This window comes from Poromitra crassiceps (assembly GCF_964638095.1).
Source record: "Poromitra crassiceps genome assembly, contig: HAP1_SCAFFOLD_645, whole genome shotgun sequence".
NCBI lineage: Eukaryota > Metazoa > Chordata > Actinopteri > Beryciformes > Melamphaidae > Poromitra > Poromitra crassiceps.
In genome coordinates this window covers 60,674-73,173 of record NW_028151763.1, presented here as the reverse complement: position 1 = coordinate 73,173, position 12,500 = coordinate 60,674, and the positions used below count along the sequence as shown (strand labels likewise).

At 43.9% G+C, this 12,500-nt stretch overlaps 1 protein-coding gene across 1 annotated transcript; it reads right to left on the bottom strand.

Moving 5' to 3' along the window:
* Positions 1-1,519: 1,519 nt before the first annotated feature.
* On the bottom strand, positions 1,520-11,493 carry LOC310771431 (calretinin-like; the record flags this gene model as incomplete). Its single annotated transcript, XM_083664044.1, has 11 exons — positions 1,520-1,990; positions 2,759-2,830; positions 3,160-3,213; positions 4,075-4,114; positions 4,255-4,310; positions 5,402-5,479; positions 6,209-6,265; positions 7,924-8,004; positions 8,609-8,698; positions 9,194-9,270; positions 11,466-11,493. The coding sequence occupies 11 exons, from the start codon at positions 11,491-11,493 to the stop codon at positions 1,874-1,876; spliced, it is 750 nt and encodes a 249-aa protein (XP_083520170.1). The 3' UTR covers positions 1,520-1,873.
* Between the last annotated feature and the right edge of the window lie 1,007 nt (positions 11,494-12,500).

Genomic DNA, 12,500 nt, shown 5'->3' with positions numbered 1-12,500 from the left:
GACCTTCTGCCAGGTTTGGAATATTTTTTGCCTTTTTTGAATTGCCTGCTTTGTTTTTACCGCGGCGCTGTAAAAACAAAGGTTTTTACCGCAGGGTCATAAGATGGAAAAGTCAGGACAGTCAGTCAGTCAGTCAGTCAGTCAGTCGCTCAGTCATGGATGTTTAGTGAGTTTAGTTGGAAAATGGCCATAGCTAAGGATAGGAAGGCGCTAGAGAGTCAGGATTCGAGCGGTGCGTAGGATTATGGGGATATGGGTGGTGTTTAGGCGGGGGGGTGGGGGGGGGGGGGGTGGTGAGGGGGAAAAAGTGCTGTGGTCTAAAAGGTTTGGGCTTGGTGTACTTCTGCCGATTAAGTTCTGCTGACCCTTTTGCGTAAGCCCAGTTCTCTGTCTGCCGGCTTTGCATTTGGAGTCCAGTCCCCGATCGAGTTCAGCCCCATGTAACCGGAGCTCATCTGCCTGTTTGACTTGCTTAACTTGTCTCATTTCCCTCACTGAGTGGGACTGATGTGCGTGAAGGAATCAGAGCGGACGTAACTCTTGGTTTTGCCTGGTTCCCTGCCGTTGTCAGCAGTTAGTAGCAAGGGTGTGTGTGTGTTTGAATGCACACATGCATATAGCATTAAAGGAACATAGTAAGTTCCTGGGAGGTGAACAGGCTCGGCGCTTTGTGTGTTTGTGTGTGTGTGTGTGTGTGTGTGCGTGTGTATGTGTGTGTGTGTGTGTGTGTGTGTGTGTGTGTGTGTGTGCGTGCGTGCGTGCGCATGGGGGGGTGGATGTACTTTAAAAAGAGTGAGTTTAATTAAAGATGAAAGTGCAGATGATTAATTGATGGAAGGTAGACTGCGCCAACATGCTGAAAATGGGGGTGTGCTCTGTGTGGACTCTTCCATGCAAGAGAAATGTCGAATAGAAAATTGCTACATTCCTATATAAATAGGGCCGCATCATCGGATCGTCAGATTTAATTATTATTGTTCTGTCCGTTTGGATGCAGGATGAGACACAGCGCTGAAACCGAGAGAGATCTTTGCTTGTTTTGCTATACTTTCCTGTAGGGAGAGGGAGGGAAGTCATGTCCTGCTGCTTCCCGATCTCCCGACTTCATCTCAATGTGCCACAGAGACATATGAGTGCCTCTGAAAGTCTCTCATCTATGAAAAATGGAACAGCACGAACCTTTCCTTCATCACACTTTCTTTTAGCAGGAGATTAGAAAGTGAGAGTGGAGCTCTCTGGAGGAAACATGCCTGCTTTGAGCATCTGTACTGGAGCGCTTATGTTCAGTGGGAAAGGCATGGTGCTCTGCGGGCCCATCACAGTGGTGGCACAAGCACGACTGGATTGTCCCCTCTCTGACAGCCGAGGTGTGCGCGCAGTGGCAACGCGCTTCACATGGATCATCTCTTTTTAATGCAAGTGAATAAGTGGGGCAGCAGTTGTCTTCATAAATCCATGTTATATTTATTCATTCCTTCAATAATATCTTTAATAGAACAGTACAAGCCTCATCAAAAAAAGAAGAAAAAAGAACAGACACTGTAGAAGTGAGAAGTGTCTACATGAACAAACATTACAAGAGAGAGTAATGTAAAAATCCAATGCATATAGAAATGGAAAGGATTTCAAATAAATAACCACACAATATATTCCTGTTATTTTTTTTTATGGCTATCTCACTATGGAACTGCATGTAAAGTCAAAACAAAACAAAGTCTTCATAGGGGTACGAGGCTCAAACAGTGGGGCCAGTTTGTGCTTTTAAGAGCACCTTAATTTTCACCCTACGTGGTCTGGAAGAGGTAAGGGTCATACATGCACCGGGTTACATCAGGAGGTAGGACGGAGGCGGCGGAGGGACCCGGGCAGCAGGTCACAGCGTGGGGTCCCGGCACAGGACGATCTCCAGCTCCGTGCGGTACAGCTTCCCTGCGTCTGACAGCGCCATGATGCTCTTCTTGTAGCCCGCCAGCCGGGACGCGTCCACGTCCTGCCCACACACAACACAACACAAGAAGTGCAGAAGGACAAGAGTCAAAAGTCAGCGGCCATGATGAAGTCAAGCTGAGCTGTGCTTTGGTCCAAATACAGAGTGCAGTTCAAATACCGCATCTATATTTCTATATTTATGAGTTTCTTTCCAAAGTGAAGAAGAGGGGGGGGGGGGGGGGGAGAAAAAACATGCACTCCCCCATATTGCCTGCTGGCATCAAAGTTCAGATATTATGGATTCATATTGAAGTTGGGAGTCATCTTAAGACATTTCCTCGTAAAACAGTTTTATTGCCGCATGGCAAAAAATATAAATGAATGAATGAACTCGTTATTGCACCAACAATTGCCTTTTGTCAAAGTCGGAGATCATTTCAGCACCACAGTGAAATAAAACAGCTCCTCTGCTCTCAGACACTGATCCTTGTTTTCATGTTTCAGCACATATGTTTACCTTCAGAGTTCTATCCACGCTTATAGCTTTCTCTCTGACCTCTCTTTCCCAATACAATGGCCTAACTTATTCGACTGAAAAATCCAACTCATTGTTGTAAAATATATATAGCTAATGGTGTGTGTGTGTGTGTGTGTGTGTGTGCGTGCGTGTGTGTGTGTGTGTGTGTGTGTGTGAGTGCGCGCGCGAGTGCGTGTGTGTGTGTGTGTGTGTGTGTGTGGGGTGTGCATGTACTTCATAACTAGTAACTAGCGTGCACTAGGGTCTGTCAAAATAGCTTGCACTGGAGTCAACAGGCGTTCTATTCATTACCATTTTGTTCTTCTCACAGAGGTCCTTCAGCAAAGCATCCAGCTCCTGCTCATCAATGTAGCCGTTACCATCCTGACCAACGACACAACATGGCAAGTCTCAATGAAGCTGAATGAAGAAAGCCATTCTTATGATGACAACAACAGGCGTGTAGCAAGTAGGTCAGTGACAGTGTGTGCTAACGCCCCAAACACACATACTACCAAGCACGCACACACACACACACACACACACACGCACACGCACACGCACACGCACACGCACAAACACACACACACACACACACACACACACACACAACACACACACACACACACACACACACACACACACACACACACACACGAACACGCTCCATAACTCCGTCACCATTCACGGTATATAAGATCAGATCTTTTCACCTTATCATAGAAGGTGAAGAGAGCGTCAAACTGCTGAGCTGTGAGCTTGATGTCCTGTGAGAGAGAAAGAGCAGTGAGCTGGTAGGAACTGGAGGACATTGCTAGAGAGTGGAAAAAGCCCCACCCTGTCCAGAATTGATATTAATCCATGCAGATTATGATAACTGGGATTAGAGTTGAGTTAATCCTGATCAGACAGACTAATCCTCTGTCAGAAAGGAATCGTTGATCTCCCGTTGCAAGCTAGAAGGTATATGGGTTCATACTGTACAGCTCAGAATGCACACTGCAGATGTATCACTGTGGTCGCAAATCATGTAGATAGAAGAGGAATAACATTGTCTACAGTGTACTACAAATGTCAAACTGGTAATCAGCAAAGCAGTGTAAAACAATGGAATAACAAAAATGTCTACGTATTCCCTCGATAATGACATACACTGTATATAAAATGATGACATATTCCCATATGGTGAAGTAGCTACTGTTAGATTCCTATAAAAGGCCTTCATACTGTATATTTAAAAGAAGAAGAAAAAAACATCCTTTCATCCTGGCCATGTGACTCCTACAATCCTATCAATCTAATGAGAAGGATCCTAAGCAGTTCCTACAGTAAATAGTCTAGAGTTGATTTCAAAGGGATTCTATCATATTTTGGAGGAAATCCCATAGTTTGATATTGGATTCCTGGAGGTCGTTTTGACTTATGTCAAAACAACATCTGTGTCAATGCCCCATATGTCCATCGCAATTCTATAATCCTCTTGCAGTGAATCCAATAAAGTGGAGTTGTAGCATGCTGGATCTGCAGTAAACTGTATATCTTGTCTGACCTCTGACTCTAAGGTCAGTCTGTAGCGGCTCAGAGCAGCGTTTCACACAACTAGAAAGAGGCCTGATATGAGCACTTACTTGGAACTTCAGCAGGAAATTCTCCTGGACAGGCAAAAGCCTGCAACGAAACAAAGAGAAGGGTTCCCTCTGTGCTCTTCTTCTGAGATTGGTTAAAAACATACACAGAACACACACACACACACACACACACACACACACACACACACACACACACACACACAAAAGTATAACACTCACCTCGCCATCTCAGAGAGGCCCAGTTTACCATCGCCATTCAGATCAAACATCCTCAACTGGACAGAAAGAAGATTATCAGGGGATTTATCACAGAAGATAAGGGATTATAATTTCTTAGATTACATTACATGAGGATAATTTACATTATATTACATTACAGATTACACTAAGTAAGCGGAAATGGCCAAAAATGTTAGAATGTCACGTGTTAATTCTTACAATTATGGACAACTTTGAAGCGATATTGGATGACAATCAACACATCGTACAAGAATCACTTTTGGGGATTTGAGAGTGTTGCATCTTAGAGGCTTAAAGGAGTGCGAAGGTCACGGCTGACATATAGTAAAGGCAGAAAATTGAGGTGAAAGGGTGAGTTCAGCTTATATGGACCGACAGTTACCCCATCACTGTTGTAGCCTATCACTGTTATGTTAATATAAATGTGGACAAATACAAAATAATTGTTAAAATCTGTATGGGTGGGGGTTCTTATCAATATGAGATCTTCTGTGAATGTCAGAACAACGTATCATTGGCGTCTAGGGTGACCAGATCCCAGCGAAACAAATGTGGGACAAAGAGTATGTTTGTGTGGGACAATGTGGGACATGTTAACAATGCTGAGTAGGGCTGCAACTAACGATTATTTTCATTATCGATTAAAGTGTTGATTATTTTCTCTACTAATCCACCAGTCATTTGGTCTCTAAAATGTTACAAAATGGTGAAAATGTGCCACTTTCCCCCCAAGATAACATCCTCAAATGTCTTATTTTGTCCCGACCAAGAATCCACAACCCAAAAACAATCACTTTACTGTCATAGAAGACTAAATAAACCAAAAACATATTCACATTTAAGAAGATGGAATGAGAGAATCTTTGTTATTTTTCTTAAAAATTAGTCTCTCTCTCTCTCTCTCTTGCAGTGGTTTGACTTTTGAAAACTGGAGCCAATCAAAACGTAGTACAGCGTCTCAATATGTGGGACATGGAAAAAGGTAATGAAAATGCTGTGCAGTCCCACACAAAGTGGGACATCTGGTCACCGATGGCGTCTCACACAGCTCTTGAGCCTTGTAGTTGTAACTCTATGTGAATTTGTGGGAGTATGAAAAGGCATTTCTCAGCCTAGTGATACTCACAATGGTCTGTGTGTACTCCATGAGCTTCTTGTCATCGTAGTGTCTGTTAGCCTTCTTCAGCAGGTCTGACAGAAAGCCCTGAAGAGAGACACGCTCATCAGTGTCTCCACAAACAGTGACTGGACGATATAACGCATTTATGATGCATAAATTCAGTTCAGTTCTGTTTAGAGCCCCCTATCACACAAGCATGTCTCAAAGAGCTTTACATAGCACAATCACACTATATCATATAACTACACACAATATATACATACTAGACATTTTTACTAGATTATACACATTACTACACAAACACAGCATACACAGCTTTGGACCGGAGCACCCGGAGGAAAACCACCCAAACACGTGGAGAACATGCAATCTCCACACAGAAAGGACCAGGGTGGAGATTCAAACCCACAACCTTCTTGCCGCCCGCAGAAATGTTCAAGGTAACAATTAATGGTGCTATGTGTAGCATTTTAACACTAATAAATCATTGCCACATTCATTTTGAGACAGGCGTAATGACCATAAACAAACAGGACTAATGCTGAGAAAACTGGTACAGCCAGACAAGGATATTGCTTTACAGCCCAAAACAGCACTAAAGTTTAAATGCTACTTACTTCCTATGTACCGGTATACATTTTTATTTTTCAATTATCATTGTTATCAACAGCTCTTCAAAACAAACACACGTGGAATAAAGTGTTTGTAGAGACAGGGGTCTAAACCAGTCAAGCAATGTCTTCTGCATTTGTTTTGTGTGATGCTGTAGCTAGCTCTATAGCAGAGTTTGCTTTACGTAATGCTGTATTTCACCTTCAGCTCATTAGACTCGATGTATCCACTGCGGTCAGTGTCATACCTCCGCCATGCCTGCAGAACAAGAGTTGTGTCGTCATGTCATCTGTCAGGCAGCACGAATACAACTCACATACTTACAATCAACACAAAACCTTTGGACTTCAAGACATGCTCTGAATATTATTGGATTTGGAGAAGAAGGAGTGAAATGGAACAAAATTTGTGTTTAAATCTAACCAACCCCCAAAAGCAGACCCTTATCAAAGATGGATAGGCTACCTAAACCCCATTTGCTGTCACTTCCCATTCCCCTGCAGAAAGCTGTGGCCCATTCATAATGTATAGTTGTCTGAGAATAGCTAACCCCACCCCCTTTAACACACAGGGAACCCACTGAAAACTCTCTTCAACCACAGCACATTAGATGTTCGGGGGTTGTTGTTGTTTTATCACAGATGATCAGATGTTCAACACCTGACCGTTTTATCTCTCTAATTATTTCTACAGATGCAGAAGAAGAAGAAGAAGAAGAAGAAGAAGCCGAGAGGGTTTTCCTGATGGTGTTTTAGACCAATCAAGGAACATGAAGTCAAACATTCTGTTGTTTCCTTGCTGTTAACGGATCATTTTCTACTTTGTATGTGATGTTTAGATCAGTGGTTCTCAAATCTTTTCACATGAGGGACCCCTAAACTGACAAAGATTAGACCCCAGACCCCCATTTGATAGGATTTTGTCCCACGGTCCCCCAGATAAGATTGATGCTTTTAGATGTTTTATTACAGAAAGTGTATAAAACCCATGACCAAAATAGTCATTGTGTTTACTTATGAATGGAATTATAGCAAAAATAAATTACCCCCTTTTTTTTTATGTTTAGATAGTCCTTTGGCCGGAGAGTGATCTGAGAAGCAGTCATGGTTTAGTTTGCTATATTAATCACCACACTAACAACAGCAAAGTGTTACCACAGCTAATGCTAAGTGATGAGTAGACAGAGGGTCAAGTGGATACGTTTCAATACAATTCCTGGTCAAATCACCCAGAAACAATTGAACTCATGAACACCTTGTTTTATGCTGATAGGGATGAGCCACCATTTTAAACATGAAGTGGCTTCCAATACAGCATCTAACATTTTTCTGAGAGTGTCTGATCCTTCCAGATCTTCCAGATATCTAATAAGCCTAGTTATTAGACCGCTCTCACGTTCATCCTAACACGGCCAGGAAGAGGCCTGGGGGGGCCGAACATGTGTCCCATTGGATGAGCCATGGAGGCACTTCCACCTGGAGGCATTTGTGGGGGGGTTCACGACTTTCATGTGGATCAGTTAGTCCACTAGTCAGTGAACAGTGTCTCACAAGGCAGGACTCCGGCAAACACAGAATGACGTCTTAACTCGATAGAGAAAGAACATCCGAAACGAGATGCAATATTACATACGGCCTATTGCGAAATCCAAATTCTTAGATTGGATTCATCAAATCAGTTTTGACACACACACCCCCCACACACACATACACACGTGCACACACGCGCACGCACACACACACACACACACACACACACACACACACACACACACACACACGCCACGCACACACACACACCACACCACACCACACCACACCACACACACACACACACACACACACACACACACACACACACACACACACACACACACACACACACACACACACACACACACACACACAGATACTTACAGCCATGAATTCATAACTGGATCCCACAAACTGTCTGAAACAGAGCAGGAAGTTTTCTTCTGTGGGCAGAATCTGAGCTAACTGGAGAAACAGAAAGAAAGAGATTTATTCCACATATCACATTTTTATTGAATAATGTTTTACAGTTGCTAGCCTTAGTCTCGCTGGCCAGCCTTCCCTCCCTTCCGTGAGAGGAGTCTGGCTGCACGGAAACAGGCTGCTGGTATGAGCCCTCCCCTGCTCTACAGCTGCTCTCTCATTGGAGCGACTGTTTCAGTCGCTGCCGGATGTCCGCTCCCCGCTTATTACAAGCTCTGTCATTGGCTCCGACCATGTCAATCAGAGCGGCTTCCACTCCCTCCTCCCTGTGTGTCGCTGTAAATAGTCCCCTGCTGCCACAGTGAAAACAACAACGCTAACTAGTTAGCAAGCTAACAGCAGAAACCTACACGCTAGCTCGTTGCTACATGCTGAAAATTGCAAGTTGGATTGTTGAAAACTATTTTCCAAGGGCACTGCCGCTAAGCGCCGCCCATCGCAATTCCAGAATGGAGACCTGCGCCGCCAGACTCCTCTCACGGAAGGGAGGGGAGGCTGGCCAGCGAGACTACTATAGCCTTAAAGCAGTGACAGCATTTCAGGTGTAGGCTGATTTACTTTAATAGTAACTCAGTATTTGTCTCACCTCTGACATCTCAATTCTCCCATCAGAATTCTTGTCAAAATTGGCCATGAACTCCTTCATCTTTTCTTTGAATGCAGCATGTGTGGGATCCTGGTACACACAGACGCACACACACGTACGCACGCATGCACACACACACACACACACACACACACACACACACACACACACACACACACACACACACACACACACACACACACACACACACACACACACACACACACAGAATGACAGACCAGAGATAGAGATAAGAGAGATAATGTTGCCTTTAATTCAGAATGTATGTAGAATCATATTTATAATAAACATGAAGAGAGGCAAATAGTTCAACCGAAGAATGATGTTCCCTTTTCAGGTTCTTATTATGCCTGAGCCCTACAAGCTGAAGACTTTTCAGTATTTCACAAGAGGCAAACATTTAGAATCTGAAAAAATATGCATGATAATACATTTGTATAGTAGAAATATATTATTTTTCTACCCCACGAGTCATCTTGCAACACTCCCAAAATGATTCCCCGATCCCCATTGGGGGTCCGGGCCCCCAGATTGAGAACCTCAACAAACTGGCCAATCACTCACCACGCCTGCTCCTCGCCGTGCGATCTCCAGCTCCTGGAAGAAGTTCTCCAGCTCCTTCCCTTCGATGAAACCATTCCCTGTGTAACACCAGAGCACAGAGTTACCCTATACGTTAACCTGCGTTCTACACGGCTTTTTGACTGTTCTGAAGTTTAGACTAACGATGAAAGGTCATTGTCAAGGTGTTCAGATTTTTGGACCAACCTGCCAGAAGAAATAAGATTAGAAAATGCTGCGTCGACTCGTCTTCTGCACAATTGAAAACTTTTGAGTGAAAGCTCGCAGTGGGGGTCTTTGCTTTGAGCAGACTGCAGAATATCCTGCTGGCTTTTAGCCACAGCAGGATTTGTGTGGATTCTCTGATGTGCTTTAGCAGAATGGTATATTAAAAAGAAGAATCCATTGCAGTTGGAGCATAAGCAGAATAATGACTGTGGCTTTTTGGCAAGGAAGGAGAAAGTGCGCAGTCAGATGCTTATTTGGGCAAATTCTGTCCTTCTAGACTCGTACTTCTTATCACAATCACATGGCTAGAGATGATTTAATACAATAATGTCCTCCACTGGTTTGGCAACAAACCACAATTTAATATATGAACCATGCAGCCATCTCTTTTTAATCAGAAGAATCGAGTCCCATCTGTCTCGAATCTTTGGATTTGGCGTCTCTGCATTTCATTCAACCACCAACAAAGGAAATGTTCATAAAATTATTTAGATTCAGAATAAAATGCAGCGAATCCTCCTCTTGCCCTCTTCATCTGTTAATCTCTTATCCTCTCATCTCCCTTCTTTTCTGATCATTTTCTCCCTCACCCCCCCCACCCCTCCCTCCCTCTCCGCCCCATCCAGCCTCATTTGCACACTGTATTTGAAAGGTATATCGCCATCTGTGCTTCGCTTCAGCTGCTGTTTTAGATATAAGCAAATCTCTGCAGGGACACACAACGTCTCTGCGTGTGGAAACAAACCGCCTCTCAATACAACCTGACACTCAACCTGGTCAGTATTCAAATTTAGCAAAGGAAACATGCCATGTCAATCAAATATCTTTGTTACAAGTGATCAAAATAAACTTCTGTACCCAAGTAGGTTTGCCCACAAATGTGCAACTTTTTTGAAATGATGACACTGAATCACCAAGATAATACTTACGTACAAAAATATATCTACAATGACCTAAAATGCCTTATAATGCTAAATTGATTATGTTAACAGAAACGCTATTTTATTTGAAATACAGTGCAAGGAATGTTCACTGTGTCTATGCCCATCTGACATGCGGGGTGCCAGCTGCTAGAGTCTGGATGTAAACGCAACAAACTGTCCATCAGCACTATATTGTCCCTCAGACTGCAGCCTGGACCTGAACCAAAACCAAACACACAGAGTAAAGTGGAAGGACTTCAAGGAATGTTGGATTTCTGCTGTTGTAGCTACTAAAAAATGACTCCCCAACACTGACTCTTGTGTGCTTGCAAGCGCATTAATTATATATTCTTTTGTCATCCACGACCTGTGTGGTGGTCCAGTCCAATTACTTTATTGGACGTTCTGACAGTCCCTGAGCCACACACACACACACACACACACACACACACACACACACACACACACACACACACACACACACACACACACACACACACACACACACAGAGGGAAACACAAAGGCTACATAAAGTTATAATATATCAAAAGAGGCGCCTGTTCGGGGGGGAGGGGAAATGGGGGGGAATAGCGTGATCATCCCACGTGCTATGTCCAGCCGGTGAAACACCTCGCTGTCAGGTGAAAAGAAGCAGCTGCTGACTGCACATGTATCGGGGGAAGCATACAACTCTCCACAGATTGGCAGAGGTGGTGGAGCAATGACCAGGACACCCTAACAGACGGTGGAAAGAACATCCAAAAATGTAAGGGCCCAGTGTCTGGTGGTGAGGGAGTGAGGAGGCTTCAAAGTCAAACGCAATGCAACCAATGCACCTTGTAAGCTTGGTGATATTAAGCTCAGAAGATTATACGTACAATCTAAACGTAAATTCTAAACAAAACGGCAATTAATTTGAAAACCTCGCCAACTTTCTGATGTTAAACGCAAACCAAGCAACTTTAACAACTTTAGCTATGTTTAAGCAAGTGAAACATCTGTGGTTATGTTTAGGCACGTAAAACAACTTGATTAAGATTATGTTTAGGTTAGGCTTAAATAACAACTAGAAATAACGCATCACGGTTGTATGCCTCCCCCAACAAGTCAAGTTGTAGTGTACATCCATTTCTGTCCAGGTCCAGACTCATACAAGCACAAATACCTTGAAGCCCATGGTACAGTGGTGTGGCCATTCAGCCTTATGGCACTTTAGGCAATGTTTGGGAGGACCTTATCATTTTCAACATGGAAAATGGTCCTACACCTACACTACCCTTAACCCTAAACCACCCACATCCCCCCAGCCAGTCCCCCTATCCACCTCTCTACAACCTTCCTATCCCTAGCTATGGACCATTTTCCCTAACCCCGCCCCCTTACTGATCACACCCTCCTCCCACCACCTAGTGTCCTCTAGAGAGAGAGTGGCGTCATCGGAGGTCCAAAATGCGTGACTCATTAGCCAATGAACAGGCAGGAAAGGGTCTCGCTCTACTTTTGAATGATAAAATAAAGCTGATAATGTACAATTTGATTCAAGAAAAAAAAAACTTTAAAAAGTACAACACAAACTGTCCATTTTGCTGCAACTCGACACTGCTGCTTAATCCAGGACCTTACCTGGAACTCTTGAGAGTAAAAAACTTGGAGTGAATGGAGATGTCGCGACTCTTCTATATACACGGCTCTGCCACCACCCACATCCCTCTAGCCACTCCCCAACCACCCCTCAAACCCCGACTCTCTATGACCTTCCTATCCCTACGGCCCCTTTTACCTAGCCCCGCCCCGTTCCTTGATGGAACGGACAGACGTGAGGTCACAGTGACCTTTGATCTTTGACCACCAAAATCGAATCAGCTCACGCTTGAGTCCAAGTGGATGTTTGAGCCAAATTTGAAGAAATTCCGTCAAGGCGTCTGAGATATCGCGTTAACGAGCATGGAATGGGTGGTCGTGAGGTCACAGTGACCTTCAACTTTGACCTTTGACCACCAAACTCGAATCAGTTCATCCTTGAGTGCAAGTGGACGTTTGAGCCAAATCTGAAGCAATTCCGTCAAGGCATTCCTAAGATATCACATTAACGAGAAGCATACATCCGTACGGATGGACGGACAACCCAAATGCCTCCAGCCACGGCCAGGCGTGGACT